This window comes from Giardia intestinalis, chromosome 5 (assembly GCF_000002435.2).
Source record: "Giardia intestinalis strain WB C6 chromosome 5, whole genome shotgun sequence".
Lineage (NCBI taxonomy): Eukaryota > Fornicata > Diplomonadida > Hexamitidae > Giardia > Giardia duodenalis.
The window spans coordinates 2,941,791-2,965,138 of record NC_051860.1 but is presented as its reverse complement, the minus strand read 5'-3'; the positions used below and the strand labels follow the sequence as shown (position 1 = coordinate 2,965,138).

Genomic DNA, 23,348 nt, shown 5'->3' with positions numbered 1-23,348 from the left:
GTCTCGCACTCCATAAAACGGGGAAGCCCGGGGAGGGTGCCGCACGCAGCTGAGCAGGCGGCCATGCCATTAGCCTTCGGGCCCGCACGGTTTCGCTCCTTCTTTGCTTTTGTTTACTCCATCTCCAGGCGCAGCCCCCGCTGCAGGAGCTCGTCGGCCTTCAGGCCGGTCTCATTCCTGAAGTATGCGTATATGCCTGGCAGCGGCGGACATCGCACGCGCACAAATTGTAGGGGATTGGGCTGCGTATCTGGGCCCTGCCTCCCTGGGTGGGCTGGGTCTGTATGCTGCTGTGTCTCCTCCTTCGGTTCGTAGCAGAGGGGGACTGCGTAGACATCGATTCTAGACGGAGTCCTGTGTGCGGGAGTTATAAAGTCCACTAGAGATCCCGTCTGTGCGTCGTAAAGCATTCCATACAGCTTCATCCCGACTAGCTTGGTGCAGAATGGTATGTAGTTGTATTCTGGGTTCCCGTCTTCTCGCTTCTCCACGATCATGCTTTCGCCTACGATGGCGTGGTTATATCCTGTACAATCTGGGAACTTGGCGAATAATGCGGTGCGTACGTTTTCTGGGGGAATAGAGTATGCGCTGGCAAAGCTAAGTTTGTGGTACGCCATGACTTCAAATAGCGCTGATCCATAGACACAGGGGTGTGCTGTCATGAGCCCGCCGGAGCGTCCGAGACTCCGCAACATGAGGCTGGCGTCCTCCACTAAGTGCTGTGCATAAGGGAGCGCTGCTGGGCGAGCATAATCGCTGAGTGTTGAGTACTGTACAAGAAGTTGTGAGATTCCTCTGGAGTCGTCTCCATACTCCATCGTCTTATCGTAAAAAAGAGTCTGGGGAGCGCCACACACAGTCGTAATCACGCGGACTGCTAAGCTAAGCATCGCTTCACTATACTCTTGAGCAGAAGAGTTGTCAGTAAGGCACGTAGGCTGACTTAGGAGGAACTTTTGTTCTGGCGTCCCATGGATTCTTGCTACAGATGCAAGCGTCTCGAAGGCGCGACCTACGCTCTCAAGGGATTGCATGAGTGGTGTACTACTGGTAACTAGCGCAGATACTTCGGCTATGTCCATGCTACATGTACCGATTTCCCGTGCATATGATACTGTGTAGTCTTCTATCTCGCACGCATATGTATGCTGCGGATCCTGGCTTGTACTGTCTATTGAATCAGTGTCTGTCTGCCCTGCATTGCCACCATGATCTAAATAACACAATATGTTGTTCGAGGAGCTTCCTCTGTCTGCAGAGCACGTGTCCTGTTCGCTGACATTATAAATACTGGCCCCGTAAGCGCACTCACCCGAGGCGTGTTTATCTGGCGCTGACGCGGTTGCGCTCAGGTCAGTAGCACACACTGGGTCAATAGGAGGCTCTTCTCCATCTATTGTTTCATCTTGTCTATAGAAATTAGCCTTAATGCACACACGTGGATACACCAGGGGGTACTTTCCGAGGACAGCGCCCTTCTCAAAGGCTTTGATCAGTTGGTGGCTGAAAATGTTTTCGAGGAGATAATTAGCGCGAAGAGGCGAGCAAGCCGTCTGCTTTTTCGACTGGGAGAAGTCCCGTGCTACGCGACATGGAAGAGACAGGTTCAAGAGATTGATTGCTGATTTGTCTGCCGCGGCTAAGGCGCTCGTGCGGCCCTCTCGCTCCTTAGTCGCCTCTGCTGCAAGTGTGCCCATTATTTTTGCAGCTGTTGTTATCAGCGATTCAAGTGAGTAACGATGCGTCTGCTCGTACTCTGCGTTGTCCTCTGCCGTGTTCTCCATAAATGCTTGTTCCTCTGGCGCTATGTACGTCTGGAGGAATGCCCGTATTTCTGTAAGAGTGGCCCATCCGCGCTGCATCGTGGAAAATGCTTCTATTAACCATGTGAAGTATATATGCTCAGAGTGAACGATGCACGGACCAAAGACAGGAGATCCGTGGCTGTCACATGAGCGCAGTTGTTTTGCCACGAAGGAGATCCTACTGGTTTTGTGATTCATTGCACTGAAGAATAAAAGAAGCGACACTATCAACTGGGACTCATCTGCGGACAGTGCGCACAGTTGCTTGGCGATGTCTGTATTTCTTGCCGCTAGTGCCAAAACTAAGGTGAAGTACTCCTTGTACCGTCTAAAGACGCATTCAGGCATTATCAGGCTCTCTGTACGGGTGCAGAAGATATTTGTTAACGCTATGACTTGGGACACAGTAACCGACGGCCTAGAGCTAGATGGTATGCATATGATGATAGATGCGGCGGTCGTATCGCACAGCCCCTCTCTAATAGCAAGGAGGTGTGAAATTTGTAGGTTAGGATCTACGCATATTACAGCGATGACAGACTCCGGTGTCATGAGCATTTCCTTGGTAGGATATCTACTGAATGACAAAGACGAGTAGGAGGAAAGACTCTTCCAAACACACGTATAGGAGTAGCTGATTAGGCGCTCGATATCAACAGACTCGTCGTACCACAAAAGTAGATTTCTCCGTGCAGCAGATACTTGAGGATCCATTTCTTGTAGAACCGCACCTAATGGTTGGCTTTCTTCCTCACATGAATGTGGTAACAGGTGGCTTCTGACTATAAGGGTTAAGTTGGGAGAAAGCGTGCCACCTGACACGCCTAGAAACTCGGCGAGTGCGGTGCTGTCAGCGGATAGCTCTTTGTAATATTCCTTCACTGTGTCTGTGACGTTACAAAGTGGACAGATTCGGAGAAGAAGGCTACATGCATCAGAACGCGCTTCTCTGTCACATGCCAGGCTCAATAGAAGTGCTTTCCATATGGTTCTGATGGAATACGACGTCATGTCAGCTGGCAGCGCTAATGGCTCAGTGCATTTCTCTAGCTCCAAATCCAGCCCTTTAGCGGTTGATTGCAGCAGAAGAGTATCCGAGTCGGCTTCATGTTGCTGTGCCGTTGATGAGGCAGTGGTAAGAAGCTGTCTCCTTTGCGGACAGAAAGAGCCATTCATGGATGTGTAGCTCAGTAGAAATAGCTCCTTAATCTGTAAATTGCTTCTATCTACTTCCCTGTGCACAGTCGCATCGGTTCTATTGTCCCCAGAGAGGTCTTTTTCTGGTTGTGCTACTGCTTGTACATTGTCCGCCAGCTTAGGAAGGGGTTGGTTGATAATCATTGGCTTTATGGTGGCTTTCTTTGTGTATGCGCCCTCCGTCTGCTTCTTGGACGGCGCGGTCTTTGCGCGCTTTCTTTGGTAGTAGGGGATCCGTTGGTCTCTTATCAAGTGGTCAATAGCTGTGACCGAATCCCGATTGACCCCGGCGACTCTGCTTTGAAAAAGTTCTTCTGTCCCGATGAATTTGCATGCAGGCTCGCTTTCCAAACCGAGATACTGATTAAGTAATGAACGGAAGGTATTACCAGAGGCTAACTTCACGAACGAGCGCCTTTCCTTCCTGAAATGGGCTACCCACGGGCCAACAAGCTTGGGTAGAAATGCGTATAGAACGGACAATCTGATCCATGCATTGGAAGCCTTCTGGGACGGGAACCCGCAGCAATTGGCAATGAGTGCTGCTGCAGCGCAGTCCTCTTCGGCTAGTGACAGCATCTTGATGAATGGGCGTTGAGTTGCATCATACTCAGCTGCCTCCTTCTTGCCTCCACGCAAGATAATCCTTTCTAGCGTGTGCAGCTGATTATCTTCTATAGCAATCAGCAGCTTTATCACACTAAGCTCCTTGGTGCTCATGTGCTCCAGCGCCGTGCAGTAGATGGCCGTACATGTGAATAGCACAGGCTCTATCTTTGTTAACGGGAGCAAACGAGAAACATATTGTAATGGATACCTTACAGTATGATGGGCCAGCCAACCAACCAGCTGTGTGATAGTGGGATCGCCCATACTGCATCTGCTGTGGTGTATCAGCTCGATCATATTGTCAAGCCAGCCAGCAAAGAATCTTGGAGTAAGGAGGGATAATACCTGCTGATAGTCCGCGCTTAAAGAATAAAAGTAGCCAAACAGTGCGGCATACGCCTGTGCAATTTTCTGCATAAGTTGAGGTGTATCTTCGAGTTGCTGACCATTTAGGCAGCCTCTCTTCAGGAGCATGACTTTTGGTAGGAGTGCAGTTGCATCTTTGTAAATGCTGCCCATAATCTGCCGCTTAGCTGAGCTTATGGCGCCGCGCTCTGCCATCGTGATACTGTGGATGGTCGCGCTAGTTTTCAGGACTTCCCTGATGACGTCCCTCTTTGCTTCGAGGAGAAGAAGATTGCGGAACAAAGGGTGTGTGTCGTACATTGTGCAGTAGTGCAACATGTAGTAAAAAAGATCTATGAACAACTCCTTCAGACCGTCGGTGGGATCCTGGACGGTCTCCCCAGACTTCAATGCCTCAATCCGGTGAATAAGGGCTTGCTGCAAGTATTGTGGCGTATAGATGGGGTAAACGCTCTCTTGCAACTTAGATAGAGAGGAGTAGTCAACGTTTCTAGCTGAAGTAAAGTAGAATCGAGTCCTAGCTAGGTCGTATTTCAACCTTATCCTTGTGGCTCCATCGAAGACGAGTGTATCGCCATGCAACAGCGTTGCACTCGATAGGAGGCTAATAAACGTTACTAAGTACTCTGTCGCTTGGCCTTTGCATGAGAAGCAATTATATAATACGACTGCCCCGTCTTGGTTACCGTCATCTTGGAGAATGCTATCTAAGCTCTTTGCAAACTCCTGCTTGGAGACTGCGCAGTTAACGTAGCTAATACGGAATTCTGCATCAACGTCAATGTCTGCGTCCTTGCGACGAAGTACCAGGTCTTTGAACAAAGCTGGCCTCTGACACGCTTCTAGTACTAGGACCACAATGAATGAATAATTGAAAGGAAGAAGCGGCACCAGTCGTGGGATTTGCGCAGATATGAGATATATTGCAAATATAGATAGCATCCTCCTGTCAACGAGCAAGCTCTTGGCATAAGACCGCATCTCACCGGAACGAAATTCTTCCGGCAAGCACCTTGCCTTGGAGTCAAGCAAGATCTCAGCGATTGCTAAAGCTTCCCCAAGGTTGATGTGGAGGATGTTGAAAAACGCTGTCAAAAGAGCAGGAGTAGGATAGCTCTCTGGGATAGTAAAGTAGCTGAACTCTTCGAGGAGAAAGTCGGTAGTGCAGGCACAGGTAGGTGGTAAGTGCGGATCTGATTCGCTATCACAAGAATGGCGGTGTTGCTTAAATACGTCATGTGCCATAGAAGCAGACACAGACCTCTTTCCTTGTGATAAGGACATCGATGAAGCAGCATCCCTGCCAGCATCAGAGGAGCTAAAGCAGTCTTCACTGAGACAAAGAAACCTCACAGCCATATCAATACACGCTTCAAGTTGGCAAGGTAGCAGACCTTCTAACTCAGATTTCATCTCCTGAATGATAGTCAGATAGCGCTGTGTCACCTCATCTCTGTCCACCTCATGAGCCGGCTCTGGATCGAGGGCCTCGGCTTTAAAGCCCTTCGGCTCACTGAGTAATGAGTTGATGCCAAAGGCAGACTCATGAATTGTCTGACTCGTGGTCTGCTGGTCTCTGGTTCTTGACTTAAGAGCGCGCTTTCTCGTCCTTGATCTAGACTGCGTATTAGGCACAGAAAACGATACAGCTGAAAAGGACCGCACAGAGGTATTGACACTACTTGTGTGCATATGGCTAAGCGGCGTTTGTGGCCCATTGTCTGCCACTAGCTCGTCGGCATTGAGTCTATTAGCCCCCCACAAAATCGTATTGCATGCCTGTAGTATATTGCTAAGTGTCTCAACACGATACTCATAGAGTTTCCATGCTATCTCCGCAATCAGAAGGACGCCTGGCAAAGGGCCATTTTTCAGCATCTTTGCTGCATTATATTTCTCGTTAAGGATCTTGAGAAACTGGTACGGAATCGAGTTCTCCAGAGAACCAATAGTAGAATCTCCCTTAGGTGACCCTATATTGCGCTCCAACAGCAATCCCTTCGTGGCGAGGCTGCTCAATGCTTGCTTCATGGCAGAAGACACATGCAGAGAAATAGGCTGCTGGTTCGCGTCATTGTATGTGGTAGTTAATCGGGGGTGTAGCCTGCTGAGTCGCTCTTCCAATAAAGCCGTGTGTATGCGGGGTGAAAATGCCGTATAGCGCACAGAGTCGATTGTATTGCACACCTCGCCGCCCTCGAGAATAACAATGGCTAGGTTGCGACTACAAAGCCACAACAGCTCTGTTTCTGAAAGTAGGTGCTGCAGTCCATACACAAAGGAGACAAGGTAGCCTAGGAACTTGAGCTCTGTGGGGCTGAAGTAAGGACAGCTTTCTGGGAGAAAACTGATCTTCTTGCGATCAAGGTACTCGAAAGGGACCGTCAGAAGTATGTCGCAGGGCTCGGTGAGAACAAGCTCGGCAAGATCGCTAGCCTCCAAATCTGTCTGCATTTTCTCCATGTCAACGTAGGGCCATAGCTCACATGTGTAGCATGTCCGATAGTTGTAGACATCACGCTTGAAATATGACAGATCAACAAAACCGAGGAGAGGGCTGAAACCCAGGGCCATGAGAAGCATTGATCGGATGATGTAGTGTACTAGCTGCCGAGGATCGTGAGAATCAAGAAACACAGAAACAAGCTTATTGAAATAGCGATGCCGGTGGTGTCTGTAGTCATACGTCGGAACGAAGCCGCCGCCAGTCCTGTCCTCCTGTTCCTTGAATATCCAGAAGAAAGGATCTGTCTTGGACAGCTTCCCACTATACGTCTTCACCACTTCGTTATTCCTCTTGAACTCAGTTCCATCCGGTGAGATGACTGGCTTGAGTGGCATTTTTCGCAGAACTCGTGGATCGACACGAGAGACGAATTGGTCCTCGTCTGACAGCTCTTCTTCATCTTCTAAGGGATCCTTATTGCTGTGGTAAACCTCGTGCGTAGTGCTGGCGGGTTTGATGCATCTTGCTGCTGCCTGGACGTATTGCAGGACCTGATTGATGTCAATGATAAATCGGTGAGTTCGTGCTAAATGGACCGCGTAATTAGCAAAAGCGACGCGTCCTTGAAAGACGTTCCGGAGGGTTACTTCCTTTTTGGCCTTTGGGGCAGCATCAGGCTCGATCTTCTGAACCGAACTTCCTAAAACTTCTTCCAAAACAGCGCTCTCATAGATTCTGAACGTCTCAGCCTTTTTTTCGATAGATATTTTCAGAATTCCATTGTTCGGACTGTATGTATTTCTACAAACAAACTCGAAGAACTCCACTGTGTCGAACATGACGTACTTCCCTATACTTCTTAGGACCTGGAGATATTGGGAATAAGAGTCAAAATGTGTCGACCCAGATGGAACGAGCATGTTGATAATGGGCATTCTTGGCGGGTTTGCCAAGGGATTGAATTGCACAAACTGTGGGCAAGCGCGGTTTGATCCCCTTCGCATGTAAAGGAGGTACTCTGCCATCTTCAAGACATTGGACTGAAACGCTCTAGTAATCGCCAGATAAATGTGTATAATCGCAGCTATTGCATAGGTGTCAACGTGTGCTACCGTGCGGCACCGTGACAATAAGCACGCAACAACGTTGTGTTTCTGCTCTTCCAGAGAGGCTTGCTGCTCAAGCACAAAGCTTTTCTGCATCTTATCGTCTTCTTCTGACGAGTCGCTATCTATGTCTACGCGCGATCGGCAAAGGTTGGCCGAGGAAAGCACTTTGGAGCTGACAGCCCTTGCAGGGCAATCTGCTTGATCCTGCGGATAGACCAGCTCGCCAGATGGAAAGGTTTGGACTCCGTCTATATTCATCATCGAGGCACGCAGGCTCCGCCCCATCAAGATGCTTCCCTTGTCCAGAAGATGCTGCGGAAGCTTTGCCTTGAGTCTTTCAGAGTCAAGAGTGCTCTGCGGACGGAGCTTGCTCATCAGACCAAGGCCGGAGGTAAGGCTTCCAATCAAGTGGGGGTCAGAGAAAAAGCCGCTGGAGGCAGCTAGAGCGCGACGATCTGGAGAGCTATGGCCACCTAAGTCTGTTTTGAAGTACAGCATGTGACCAGCTTTGCTAAAGTAGGGAAGCAGAACCCTTGTGTGGGATGGGCTGCGCCCGCTCAACTGGTCCTCCTGCGAATAGAGTATCCTCTTGTGCTTCATATAATAGGAGTCGCCAGCTAAATCCATAACAAAGTCCTCAATGGATTGATCATGGTGCTTTAGAAGCAAGCTAAGGCCCTGGATCCACCCTTCATGGAGTAGATACAGATTACCAGGATCTGCCCTTCGTAGCGGAAGGCTACTGGAAGGCAGTTCCTCTTTCCCTTTGAGAACTTCGTCGAGGGTATTGGTATTAATCAGCTGACTAATAGATTGAAAAACCACATCAACTGGAAGCTCTGTGTGACGGACGATAGTAGATAGCAGTAGGTTAATGCACGGAAACTGGAAGCATGCATTTTCTCGTGAGATAGGAACAGGAGGAACATTAACTGACGTGACCAGAAAGCCGTCGTCACTGGCAGAGTTTTGAAGCATCGACCAAACAAGGCGTAGAGATGAAATGGGGGTGGTGCTCTCCAGTTGCTTGAGAAAATGAACGAACGTCTTAAGAGTGTTGGGAAGCTCAGCGCTTGGCACTGGAAGCTTACAAAGTGTTTCTTCGTGGAGCTGCGGCGTCTTGTTTCGATACGAAACCCTAGTATAGGAGTTCTGAACATCTTTGGACGGTCCTGCACAGATTGCCTCATGCAATTTGGTAAGCAATGCGTTCGAAAAATAATCTTCCAGAGCATGCCCTCCGTTGAGTGGAGCGGACGAGTCACTTAGAGGCACATAGTCCGAAAGATGAAAGCGACGCCGAATCAAGCCCCAGTAGAGAAAGTTATGCAGGAAGGATGGCGTGGAGGTGCTGGAGTGCTGTATAAAGTAAAGGTCATTCTGGTTGCTTGACAGATCGGAGTAATCGGCGGAGGCCTCATACGCAAAGACCACTCCAGGAAGAAACAGCACTCCCACGTTGTCTGATCCCAGCTCGAGGCTCTGCGAGACATTGTGGCTAAGGCTCAGCAAGCCACTTTGCAGATTGAGATTCATTAGTTTCTCCCAGGCTCCTTGATCGATCCTCTCTATATGAGCGACGAGGAGTTTTCGTTCAGGCAACGCGACACTATAGCGCTCACCGGGACTGGTTGTGTCTGGCTTAAAGACTAGGTTTCTTTGAAGGATCCTTTGCATGAATTCCTGCGGGTCCAAATCCTCTCCACACGGAACCCTAAAGGATGTTAGAGACACAATATTCTGAGGAAGAAGAGCATATGCCAATTTCAGAAGAGTTGTCTTCCCCGAGAACCGCTTGCCAGTCAGAGCAAAGCACTCACCTGCTAAAATGAGCCCGGCTAAAAAGACAGCAACTGCAGAGAGCTCAGTAGTTATGATCAGTGGTGGCTCTACGTCGTTATCGCTATACAATTGCATATAGTGAGATAGTGCAGGATTAGAAAACAAGCCATCTCCTATGTGGTATGGGACAGGGAGGAATTGATATGTTTGCCGCACAAACGCCAAATAGTCAGTTGCATGCGCAGAATCAAGCTGTGCTTCAGAAGTGGTGTCTGGATTATGGTAAGATGCAGGCCCCTCTAGCTCTTGTTTCTCTTCAGTAGTCCTGGAGGTGTTACAGTGAGGAGCAGAACCTGTCAGGGATATGTCTGTGACAGGCTTTAGATGACTATCGTGCCCGCTAAGCTGTAGATCGCTGGGAAGCTCTTGTTTGAGATCTTCAGCAATTTGCAGGTGCATGCATTCTTCAGCTCTACTACGGCCAAGGTCATGGTAAGAATCGAATAATTCGTGTACATAGGCCTTTTCTGCGAATCTTTTCAACAAAACGTTATCTATTTGGGGAGTCCGGTGAAGCACTGAATCGCCATCAGTAGATGCGCGGCAACTCTGCTCAGAAGCAGGAGTATCTGCAATAGCTGTGGTAGATGATGTTTCTGCTGTGTGAAATGAATCTTTGTCTAGTTGGCTGAGCGAAAGCTTGTCATATCTGGCTGAGGGCAGCTGCTGTTCCCCGGGGATCCAGAGATCCTCCTGTGCCTCTCTATCCAGCTGCCCACACTTTAAGTTGAATAGCTGGACATGCTCTACCACGTCACTACGGAGTTGGTTCTTGACACCCAGAAAGTTAGCTGCTCGAAGAAGTGTGACATCGGACATGCTCTGTGTATGGGTCAGGCATGTGTACCTGCAGTATTTCTCCGCTCCTATAAAGCCGTGCATAGATAACTGTACTGCATAAAGGTCTTGCAGGCTAGCCTTGAGAGACGCATAGAAGCTGACGAACCATTGCTGCATTGATGGGTTAGAATGGAAGAGATACGCAGGGCAAAAGAACTTGTGCACAAGGTGAAGAAAGGAGGGAAGAAGCTCCAAATATCTCCGATAGTAGGAGCGATAGCTTGCGCTGTCCTGCTCTGCGCTATGAAGCTCATAAGGGGCTGCAATAAGAAGGGTAAAGGCGTTAAAGATGGCGGCAAAGATTGATGAGTGGATCCTCCTGATAACTTCTGCAGTGCTAGTGTTGACAAAGATAAGCTTAGTAAAGGAGTAACTAAACTCGCAAATGATCTGCGTTTTACGGCTGAAGTTGCTCGCCCATGGCAGATAGATAGGGCTTCCGGTAATATAGCGCAGGTCGGACAGACCAACTGCCGAAAAGTCAATGTCTTTGCGGCACTCCTTGATGTATTCTGCCTCATTTTTCTCTGATCTGCGCTCCTCCTGATCGTAATATGAAAAGTAAGCAAGCTCTGCATACGGATTCAGATCAGAGACACGGCGTGGGGGAAGGACGGCTTCTATAGTTCTTGCTATCTGCTGAGACATGGTGCTTTGTTCTGGGGCCCTTATGTCTGCAGAGCCTGGCTTTGCTTGCTGCTTAGTGGAGGATCCGATGAATAACCGATAATCCTCGCCGTCCATGACGTCCATGTAGTGCTTGATGTTCAGGACATTATCGTACACAAGAAAGAGCGTGATCAATGCCTTTAGTACGCGCCAATCCCTGATTGTAAACGCATACATGTTAAATACTCTTCGCGACGCCAAGATTGTTAGATTGTAATAAAAGAAATTGAGGTAATTGAGATAGACGTCCTGCTTGATGCGGGTTTCTTCTGCGTGCGTATAGAGGTGATAGTCAACGTCATACTTCATTGCTATGTGCTCGACGACATCCTTGTATGTTGACAGGTGGCTTGTTTCGATGTTTCTGATGTCATTGAAGTACTTCATATTTAGGAAGGCTACTGAAGAGAAGCTGACTTGGAGGAGACCGAGAGGAGAGAGGTGCACGTTTCGATTAAAGTGGATACTTGGACAGGATATTTTCCTCAAAGATAGGCACTTTGAGTGCGCCACAACGACTACTTTACAATGGCGAGGGAACACATACCTGATTTTATTTGGAAGGCATATTTCTTGCCTGCACGAGCACATGGCAAAAATGGATCCGATCCAGTGAGAGTCCGCTGGGTCGGCACACACTAGCATGAGGCCGGTGTCATCTGCGCTCCTCTCTATGGACTCCGTCATCTCAAATAGATCATAGATACTATAGACTATTAGGACATGAAGACGTGACACATGCTCAACGCCAGCTTGAATGCGGGTGAGCGTTCCGGGGTCCATGGTGTCCAGAAATAGGAGGCACGGCCTGCCAGTTGCCAAAATGCGGCCCAGTGTGAAAAGCGAGTGAGAGCCAAACAAAGAGAGGAGGCCAGAGCTTTGTGCCAAGAGGCCCAACTGTGAGATATACGTGTCTGAAGCGTAAGTCTGAATGATCTGCTCGAACTTGCTGAGAGGAGACTCTACCAGAGATTTAAACCTTGAGCGCTCGTGTGCATCGAGGTGAAACAATGTTGCCAAGTACTCCATCAAATACATCTGTTTCGCAGAAAACTGGTTTGTCGCAGTCTCCTCTGTCCACATTAGGACGGTCAAATAAAAGAGCAGGGCAAGAGACATGTTTAGCGCTGTAATGGGCGACTGCAATGTCTGTATAATGGTACGGATATCCCCCAGGACCAGCTTTGGAAAAGCGGTAGTTTGACGCAATAGGAACTCTGCAAATATTGCCAGCTGGCTAGAAAACTGTGGGATGATGCAAAAGAGAGCCTCGAGTGTGCAAGATGAGGATAGATCCGAAACAATGTGGAGATCGTTGAATAGGCGCGGAAGGTGGCTGCTGCCCGCGTATGTAGCTGCTTTTATGGTTTCCCTCGACGAAATGACAGAACTTGCGAGAGAAGCGGACGCCTTTACGGATAGGTTCTCTGATAGTGTGGCCTTCTTGTTGACCAGATCAAATATGCTGGCGCTGAACTGATTCTTAATGAAGGATATGCGCTGGATGTAGGTAGGCATATCCATAGTGTATTCCATTGCAAGCACATGACAGTCGTTAGTGAGGTATGAGGTGGGAAAGTAGAGTTGGGTCTTTTGCCTAAAGAGGCGAAGAAATTTGAGGGCCCAATCAGAAACAATGTAGTTTTGGTCCTCGCTGTTGTTCAGACATACTGCGTCTGCAATCCAGAAGATGATTCCTCCGAGTCTGGATGTGTGCCATGAGTTGCGATATGCCTTTGAGTCCATGGGAGTTGCGCTTATGCGATCATAGATGGGTGGGAAATCTGCTCCAGGTGAGAGCGTAAACAACGCAGATATCAATGCCCACTCTGCATGTCCATCCGTGGCGGAGAGCTCCAGTCCCGTTAAGACTGTCGTCACTCCGGATAGCATATTTGCATAGATCGCCATGCGATAGCTTTCCAGCTTCCCTGGAGCGACGTTGAGGAAGCAATAGCGTAGTCCAGATAATCTCGTAGCGTGCTCCAGAATGTATGGGACCTCCATGCTTCGATAGCCCATGTGCCGGTCGGTGAATATCACTACTGGAATGTTGTCAATCAATGAGCTGATGAGAAGTGCACACTTGCGTTTGTGTGTGTAGTCAATAAAAACCGTATCATACTGAGTACAGCAAGACACATGGGCAAGATTGAAGTCTTTCAGTCCCCACGGCCCTAGCAGAATAGATGTCAAAGACGCAGGAGTTTCTAGCGGTATGTCTATATCCCCATGTTCGTCTGCATCTATGTAGACAATGTCGTTCGGCACTAGCCGAGGAAGAGGATCAATAAAGAGTGTCTCTCCCTCTCCTCTAGACAATCCATGTGAAACAGCAGCACCGCTAGCCACTGGCGGAGCGGAAGCTACACCAGGGGACAGGCAGGCGATCTCTGCACTCGAAAACGTCGCTAGCGCTTTGCTTGGTGTGCCTGCTTGTGCGTCGCTGAAGTCCTCATCGTTAGTGGACTCCACAGAACTCACTGTCCGGATGTCCGGAACTGCGACTATATCTGAAAGTCCATGAGACGCGCTTTGCATCTCAAGCACCGAACGTAATGGGACTGCTCGCCGCAGGGCCACTACAGCCCTTCTGTATGCTTCTGTAATAAGGGCCTTCTCATCCATTCTTGCGGCGTCATAGCTACAGTGGGTCTTCTGGAACAGCTTCAGACTCGGAAGTGATAAGAAAAGACATGATGTGAACTTGTTATGCATAAAAGACAGTGAGATTCCTTGCTTCTTACTACGCTCGTTGAGCATGGCACTCCTAGAAAACTTTGTTAGAAGCTTACTGTAGTTCTGCAGAGAAAAGGGAGGCTCAAGTTTGTGAAACCGAGACAAATAGAGCGGGTTTAGTGAGAATATATATGAAACGACGCTAAGGGCGATAATGTCTAACAAGTTCATGAACTCTATGACTCTAGCATAGATTGCCTTTAAAGTGAAAAGCTTTGTTACCGCTGTGTCAGTGTCAGTTGGGCTGTTAAAGATGGAAGCGCTTGCATTGCCCATGTGGGCAAGGAGGTCCGGATAAGAGCACTCGATAATTCGCTTCAGTCCACCAAGAACGTGGTAGTAGCAGTACTCAAATGACTCATATCTTCCATCCAGGTAGACGAGCACGCATGCAGAGAGCGCATAGATAACTGCCTGGTAGGTGCAGTAGCACAGGCATTGAGAATATTGCTCGTTGAGGAGAAGGATGATTGCTTTACGGAACTCTGCCTGGATGGCCGAGGTAAGAATCTTGGGATGAAGGAGTACAGACGCCATGTGCAAGCGGCATCGTAAGTTAATTACCTTATCATAAAGAATGGCTTCGTGGCCACTCTGGATTCCAAAGAAGCTTATCTGTGTGCCACCTTTAGAGTACAGGAGCTTGTTTGCAATGATGTGACCCGATGTATATGCATATTTAAGCTTGCTAAAGGTGTCTGCTGAGAGGCGAGTAGTGGGCAGAGCAGATCTGGCACTAACGTAGGACCCACCTCGATGCCTTGTGGTCTGTAGGCGTGTGTCTCGCTGCGATGGGAGTTGGAGGACACCAGAAAGGGTGGTGTGTACGTGGTCAGGGAGAGGAGGCTTCATTTCAGATCCTGTGTGCGCCACGTCGAAGAATTGATTGGAAAGCTGTGCATTAGTGAATGATCCGTTGAATTTGCTAAAAACAATATAGAACGACTCTGGGAGGTTTTCAAGCCCCAGCTCAAGACGGCCTGAAATAACATGTCCAATTCTCTTCTTCCAAAATAGCTCTCTAGCGTCTTGTAAAAGGCCATCACATTGGTTGGCTGCCGCAATGAAGTTCTCAACCAGCGAGTACTGTTGCTGTTCAAAGAGAAAAGCAAGGGGCATACAGGTGCTATCCCCGTCAAGGTAGCTCGCCAATCTAGTGTGCTTTGTTTGCGCACTATATTCGGAAGTGTCATCAGTGAGATCAGAGAGGAAGGAGATGAATTCGAATCTTGGGATGTCCAGTCTCTTATTCTTTACCAGTGAAACAGCCTTTAAATGCTCGAAGGAAGGACTGGAAAACCTGGCCAAGTCAACCTTCTTATCTGACTCATGCATTGCAACGCAGATCTCGGAGAATAAGTGAAGGACCTGAAGCAGGGTTGCTACTACGCCTTTATAGCGCTCTAGATCAATGGACAGAAAGCTCGTTTCTGGAACCTCGTCAAATATCACATTCAGAAGTGCAAGCACCTCCGGAAGGTGCATGCGTACTCTTTCAACGGTAGCTGCGAAGATCCTTGCGGCCGAGAGGAAAATGTGCAGCCTTCGCGCCATTGTCTTGACAGACTCTACTATCTGGTCATCTCCGAGTACAGTGGAGACCATGAACAACGCTTCCCGTATAGCCTTCAGCAGGTAGGGCTGGAGAGAAGGATACGGTAGCTCAATAGTTTCTTGCATGTCATAGCTCTGAGCAGGACGCCTCCTGGCGCTAGCAGTACGCTTCCGGGATCCGGAGGCATTGTGCGAGGTCGATTGTGTTACATTGATAGACGTTTCATTGAAGGTTGAGTCGTCAGAAATTATTGATACGCTGCTCAGTGACGTATCCCCGGGTCCAACATCTGCGCAGGAAACACGAGCCTTCTGATAAACAGCGTCGTATTCCATGGTTTGATCCTTGAACAGATCTATTAATGGCTCCAGCCTGTCAAATAGGAGAACCCTAGTTGGCCTGTGGTGATTGATATATTTCTTCCGGAACCGCGTACTGTAGTCAAGAGTTATTGGGCAGTAAAGGGAGCAGTCCACGTCTGCAATAGTCACGGGCCGCCGTGCCTGGTCTATCCGTGTAATGAGTTGATATGAGCTCGGGGATGTGTCTGCCATTGCGCTACGAGCAGGGCGATGAAGCGCTTTGCTTACACGTGACGAGTAGGATCTTTTTGTGTGTGACTGAGTCTTTGAGCGGCCTAACTTGGCCGACACATAGGTCTTGAAGGCAGTATGAAGGGGAATATCGAGGCTGTACTTAATAACCCAGACTTTAAGGGAAAGAATCCACTTATAGATTTCGTGAAGCTTCTTCTCTGCCGCTAGATTGTGCTCATACTGTCTGGTCATATTTGTTATCAACGCAAAGTTCTGCGCATTAAGCAGTCTCGTCATATCATCGACTGTGGTTGCCTTAAGCAGGGCTTTGGCGTTCGTCACACTTATGTCCCCGCACGATTTGTCAAGCATTGTGAAGAGGCGCTCTACAAAGCATCTGCTGGTAAAAAGGCGTCGTATCTCTGAAAGGAAGATGATACGCTGCGTGATAGCCAACAAGTGCACTTGAACCACCCTGTCGGCAGTGTCGATCCAGCTGGAGTACTGTACGGTGAAGGGCGGCTGCTCATTCTTCCTACAATAGTCCGTTATAATCTGCTGAATTCGGTAAGAAAGAAGGTCTGGATCAACAGAGTCGACGCTCTCCATGCAGGGCTCCTGCTTCTCCTCATCGGCTTCTGTCTTAATGGATAGCTTTGGGCGTCGCCTGAGCAGCGTGTTCTTGGTATCCGTTGCAGATGACGATGGCTCCATATGAAAACTGGTATCTGTAAGGTGTGTATCTGGACCTGCTATGTCTGATGAAGAGAGTGGTTGACGATCAGCGCATATGTCAGTTATGATCCTTGTTGCAGCGGCTGGCCTGACAGTGCCGGTTTGCAATTTAATGCGTTCGGCTACTGCTGTGTTTAGGCGCATCTGTGCAGTCGAGTATGACGTTGCAAAGCCAGTTGGCTCTTGTCGTCGCATACGCAATAAACCAATGTCTAGCTTTTCGTCGGGGTCTTTTCCGTCGCTATATTCAGAATCTGTCTCGCTAACTCTAGATGTCTTGCCTTGCAGATCACCACCATCATCGTCACTGTGGCTAGGTGTAGTCTTACAATCTTCGGGATCGAGCGTGTTAGCAAGCTGAGTCATCAAGAGCTTTGAGGATGCGCCTTTATCATTCCGAAGTTGATCAGCTGTCACAACGGTGATAATCTCTGACTCAGAGTCATCCTTTGAGTCCGGATGTCTGGCAACTGTGCTGGAGACCGATAACGAGTTGCTACTCTCACTGCGCGGATCGGGTAATTCATAATAGTGCTCTCTGAGCTTGCTCGCCATCAGATTGGTAGATCCTGGGTCTTGAGAGTGCACAGACCTAGGTGGTAGCTCTTGCATGCTATCTATCAACGTAAGAAGGGTATCAGAAGCATTATTCTCGAGTTTGCTGGACATTGGCAACGATGTGGCAGCTGACCCATCTAGCACAATGGTTGAATCCATGTATCTGCTGATACTGGCCACAGAGGCGGTGTGCGCGACTTGCCCTTTCAACGTGCTTTCTGCCGGAGAGCGCCGATGGACAGCGCCAGATTGACGGATTCTATGGGGATTTGATGACGAGCTCTGGTCCAGTGCTTCAATGAAGAAGGACGACGACTTCACATTTCGGCTCTTGGACTTCTCCTGTGCACACTTGAACCTCTGCTTATCGGCAAGATGCATTTCTCTGGCTGCCAAATAAAGCTCCTCGCTGTGTTTTTCAAAGAACTTGTAGTTGAAGAAGTTTATAGAAGCCTTCAGGCTTTGCGCGTACGTTGCATAAATGTTAATTAGAGAGAGGAAAAAGCTGATGGGATGCTTTAGCGAGGTGGTAACCTCAAGGAAGGTTGGCTTAGAAATAGAAAGCTTTATTCCAACAAGCATGGCCCATTTTTCTAGAGAGTTGTAGATCTTTTGTGATTCTGATGCGATATGGCCTATGTCAGAAAAAATATGGTATATGTCATAATAGGTATCTGTCTCGCCAGCACTTTTTGTCGATGTGTTGTAGCCCCGTCGCGAGTCCTGTGCGCTTACACGCTGGATCAGAAAGGCCAGGAAGTCATCGAGCGTAACCACCGAGTCCACCCCAACAAGATTGGAATCGCTCGGTCTTGTATAAAGAGCCGAAAGAGACAGAGCACGTTCGTTTGCATAGCGAGTGATGGCCAGAGAGGTGGACCGCTGTAAGAAGTTGAGATATGCATATGAGACCTCTATGTCCTCTGACGCAAAGTAGGGGTCTATCTGATTGAGAACTAGATTGCTTGTCATGTAAGGGTACTTGATTCGAAACTGGCTGGGATTTCGCACCGAGAGGATGAGATCGGCGGCTGTCATGTAGCATATCTCGACAGCATAATTGGTGCAGACTGTGCGCAGATACATGAGGTACTCTACAGATAAGTAAATATACTTAGAGAATGGACATATTTTGGCCTGGATGTTCCTGTCGGCACGCCTCATTAGCGCCTTAATAGATGCCAGGAGTTGAATGAAATCGAGGATGTTGAACTTGTAATCGCAGAGATCGAGCATGAGCAGCTCCTGTCGGTAGCTGACAAGAGCAGATTGCTTGCGCAAGATAGGCTGCAGCTTAATACTGGAAGCTTTAGCCTCTGACGAAAGATACTTACGAGTGAGAGGTATCTTCTTGACAGAAAGCAGGCCCTTCTCCGAAACAAACTCGTTGTGAAGGTTCTGAAGACAGGCCGGGTCTTCATCTGCCAATTCGCTGCTGCCTCTGGCTAACTTCTTGATCATATCCCGCCTTTCCACTTCCTGCTGACGGATCAGCTCTTGTTGCTTCTCTATTTGTTTCTGCACCTCTTTCTGCCTCACGCCTTCATACACTTCTACGTCTCTCCGACACCGCATCCAGAACTGCGCGTCGAATAGATGGTCCATTTTTTGGTCGAAGGATACGTCTGACTCTAGCAGTGTGTAAATATCTGGGGGCTGAGTTGTTGATCGTTGTTGCTCTTGAGCGGTAGAGCCTGGACGAAGCTCTATCTCCGGATCACTATTAATACACTGAATACTACTTACGTGTCTGTAAGATTCAAGATATGACATCTTGGGCAAGGCCAGAAGGCAGACAAAGACAGCCGGCATCCAGATGGTGAGGAACCGTTGGGCTGCATTCTTGGACTGCAATACCAACTCCAGGTTATCCGGCGTGTCCACATCCACCACCAGAGACCCCTTAAAAGCCTGAATTCTTTGAGACGCCTCCCTTATAACTGCATAAATGGTCTCCTGAACGTGCTGTCGAATCTTCCGTACCAGCGACAAGAGCTTGTTAATCGCCTGATTTTTGAGGATCTTAATCGTGTATGTAGCAAACCTGGTGTAGAGGACATCTGGGAGAGGAAGGAGGTTATTTTCTATATACGTTATAATGTCCTTGGTAACGACAATTGCGTTTTCGATAAGCTCCAGCATCTTGGAATGATCGAGAAGGGAGCTTGCGCCAACGGCACTAGCTCCGTTACAGGGTTCATTGTACCTGGGGATGGTTGCGCCGATGGGCAAGGACATACCGTCGATAGCCCGTCCGCGCCCACTTCCTTTTGTTGAAGCAGACTGCTCAAGTGGAGTGTCTAACCCAAGAAGTGACTCAAAGCTAAAGACTATGAGCTGACTGCCTTCACAATTCAATAGGAACTTTGGAGGATAAACGACACTGACTGCTTTCTTACCATGCCTATCCTCTGACACGGTTTCCAGTTTTTTCACATCTTGAAGGGGATCAAAGCACAAACTAAACACAAGGTTTTTGGCTGAAATGTGTAAATTGTTCGTGCCGAACTCCTGCTCAATGAATGCTAAGCAAAGCTGAGACACAGAGCCGATTGAAGAGAGAAGCTTTTCAAATGCCACAAAGACATCCCTTTCCAGATGCAGGATGGACCGGTCAAAGGCTCTCCGATCATGGAGGTTCTCGTTAAGCCTCTTCAATGAAAGCCCGTACACTTCCTTGACTCGAGTAAGCTCTTGCATGTTGGCCATCAACAATCTGCTGTACTGTATGCGCATCTCCTTGCGCATGTTGTAGTAGCTTGTGATGAAGTCTGGGATACGGGACGATGAGATCTCGGTGAGGTACTCTGCACGCTTAATATCATCTCGAAAGGTCTGTGGATTTAGAATGTTGTCTGTGAGGCTCTCCTGAATCAGCTCCATCTCTTTCTGAACGTGCTGTATTACATAGTCCTGCAGAGATAGCAGGGAATCAAAGCCTGGGACGACACTGCGAGAGAGAAAGAGGAGATCGAATTCTAGGTGCTGCTCTATGTTGCACTTGAGCTCTGTAACAGAGGTGAAGATGGCGGCTATCAGTGTACGGAACTGCGATAGTTCAAAGTCTAGGGAATTTGCGTAGATAATCTTTAGATTAGAAAGACCCTCTGTATCGCCTCCTGTCACGTAGCGCCTATTATCCTTTGAAATCTGCTGGCAATTAAACTCAAAGTGCAGAAAGTCCATCTCCTGTCTATCAGAGGTGGTAAAAAAGCCCTGGCTCAGGAATCGCCTCGTTATTATACTGTCTGCCACAGCTGCTGCCGCAGTGATGGTTTGATTTCCGTCGGTAGACACTGGCTCCAGATCCAAAACCAGAGTAGGTACTGTGGTCTCTGGCTGAATCACGGAAGAAGGCTGCGACGATTCCTGCAGGGATGAGGGAACTGGGACATGGGACTGCGGACAGATGTATTCGGCCCATTCATTTAAATCGTGAAGGTATGCCTCTTGAAATTTAGATATTACTACCCGGCAAAAGAGTTTGTAGCACAGAAGCGGGCTCTGTCGAAGCAGCTCGTTCTCCAGATGTATGTTGCTTAGTATGCAATCTCTGGCGAATAAGCTGCATATAACCGGAGTCAGCTCACGAGCAAATAGACCGAAGAGACGGATGTAGAGCATGGCAAAGTGGAGCATGGGGCTGGCCTCGTCAACCTCTATCCGCTCTAGAGTGGGAACCTTGCCGGAACAAACATATGCTGGCTGCGCTTCTTCACTTGCCTCCTCGTCCTCCTCTGTCGGCTTCAGTTGGCCATCCTCACCGAGAAGGTCACTGGGGTCGCCCAGGTAGCAATTAACAAGGTTTTTCTTCCCAGGTCCCGTGAACTTCCTCATAAATAACGTGCCGTTTTCCTCTGCATCATCGTCGTCTGAAATCTTGTCAAGCCTATAATATTTGTTCTGATCTTCGAGATATATTTCTTTCTTGAGATATAGATGCATGTATGCATAGATATTTGGTAAGGAGTCTTTCTGGAGCATCCGTTTCGTTGAGGGATTCATGAGGAAGTCGAGGACCGATGAGGATAGCCCTTTTTCTATATGATAGTGATGAGTGTAGTAATCTACTAGGCTAACCGTTTCAGTTGAAAACGACTTAAGGAGAAAGAATATACGCTTTTTGATTGTAATGAAGCTGTATCCCACATCATAGTAGCGTGCGTGCAGTGCGCTAAAAAGAGAATTAAATGCTTGAAGGATCACGCCGACAGACTCCTTGCCTGTTTTGACCGCAGAAATCGATAGAGGGACGGCGTCGATAAACTTACATATAAGATTTAGAAATGTAACCTGAAGGGATACATAGGAAGCGCAGAAACGTGGTGAACTAAGTAGTGTTGGGGAGTCAAATGCACACGATGGCCTATTGGAAGCAGCGGATAATGCGCCGGGGAACGTGGCACAATCTTCTAGAGGGTGAGCAAGAACACCTGCCTCCATGTTCTGAAGACTCTGGTCGTTATCGTTTAACAACTCTAATGTCACGTTGTGGATGGGAAGCGATGGTAGGTCTCTGCGCGAGGATGGTCGATTCGTTCCAAACAAGCCAAATTCTGAAAAGCTTCCTGTGCAGTTGGGGATTAGTTTAGCAAGTGCAGGATTAGAACGCTTGACTGCCTGGGCTGTATGGCCCCTACGTGCCAGTATGCCACCGGGTGTTCGTTGCGCTGGCAAATTAGTAGTGTTGATATCGTCGTTGTGGGACTGCGTACAAAACGCAAAATGCTTGTATGGGAAGAGCTGCATGCAAACACTGGTGAGCGTCATGATTGGAAAGCCTAAACGCTTTAGTTGCTCGTCGTACCACTGCTTGTCCGCGGAAAGGGTCTGTCTCGGGCCATACCGCTCTGTATATGTCACGATACCATGGATCTCTGCCTTCGTTCCGCGAAAAAAGCGGAAAAAAGAGGGCCCCTTAGCGGCACTGCGCACAAAGAACTGAAACATTGGTCCGTCATAGTGTGAGCACAGAGTAATGGGGGAAGTGACACGGCGCTTCAGAATAACATGCTCCGACTCCTCCTCCTTGTATGCAAAGCTCACAGTGCCTAAACTAGTCTTGGTAATGGTGCATTGCCTATGCAGAAGGGTCAGGAGTATGTGCTTGTACTCCCACTGATGTTCGGTTAAAAGGTTCTGCAGTGCAGCAGGGAGTGCTGTTGTTCGTTTCACGGGGTAAATAGCATCATAGTGCATGGGGAGTGAGAGTGGAAGAATGGTATCTTGTGCCAGCTCCTCTACATGGATAGAGGCAAAGCTGTTACACGTTTCAAGGGCGTGCTGATCTATTAGGTTGCTCTCAACTATATATGTGTCTCGAGGCGCTTTTACAAGCCGTGTATCCAAGGGGGACAGTGCTGTTATCGACTCTTTGTCATACTTGTAGTTGGCAAAGAACTGATCTGTCAGCGCATGCATTTTCCTCAAGTAATAGATGTTGAAGTTAATTAGGTCCAAGAGGACCGTGTAGGCAGAATTCGCAAGGTAGCTGTTCTCTACGTAGATCTCTCCGACGAACTCTTTGTCTTTGATTTTCCGAATCTCCGCGACGTACGGGTTCTGCGACAAGTCTACACACTCTGGAAGCATCTGAGCCATTACGGCGGGTGGCTGGGCGACTGGGGCATTGTGCTGGTTGAGGATCAGGAGAGAGATCGGGACAGTAACCACAGCAGCTCTGTGCAAAGTTATTTCTGGCGTACATATCTTCTCAAACATCGTGCAATGGGCTAGATTGGTCAAAATGTTCAGCGTCCTAACAAACACAGGAAGGAGGTAGAAAGTAGAGTAGCTGATGAATGCTGGATGGAGCTTCTCCTGCTGGGAGCCCCGAAAGGCGGTGGCTGGATCTTGCTGAACCCAGATATAATTCCTTAGGCCGTCTGGGCGACCGGCGGTGTTCCGAATTCTTTCTGTCAGATTGCGACACATTGCCTTGCTAGCTGCGCGGCTTAGTGCGCGACTGGTCTGGCGTGATACGTGTGGGCTTTGAAGAAGCCGTGGAGAAAGAATCCACGAGAAGTTGATCCAACGCTCCTCTTCTGTGACGCACTCCTGGTTAAACACAAGGAGAGAGCGAGGAATCCTAAGCTGTAGCGCAACAGGTCGAATGGTCATGGTGTGTGATCTTGTACTCCGCAATCGATTTATTAGAGCAGAAGTATTCTGTTAACGCAGATGGCCAGCTAATCTTTACATGTGCACTATACCATTTTATGCACGTATCCTCAAAGCGAACTTAGAAATTTGGGACCTAGCAATTTACGCTGTTCTGGGAGAGTCAATGGTCTGATTAAACGGCATGTTCTCTGTTCATAGACTGGGAAAAATGATCCA

General features: G+C 48.5%; 1 protein-coding gene across 1 annotated transcript; it reads right to left on the bottom strand.

The window, feature by feature from the left end:
• Positions 1 to 113: 113 nt before the first annotated feature.
• Positions 114 to 23,129, bottom strand: GL50803_00137689 (uncharacterized protein; the record flags this gene model as incomplete). Its single annotated transcript, XM_001706746.1, has 1 exon — positions 114 to 23,129. One exon carries the CDS (start codon positions 23,127 to 23,129, stop codon positions 114 to 116), a length of 23,016 nt encoding a protein of 7,671 aa, XP_001706798.1.
• Between the last annotated feature and the right edge of the window lie 219 nt (positions 23,130 to 23,348).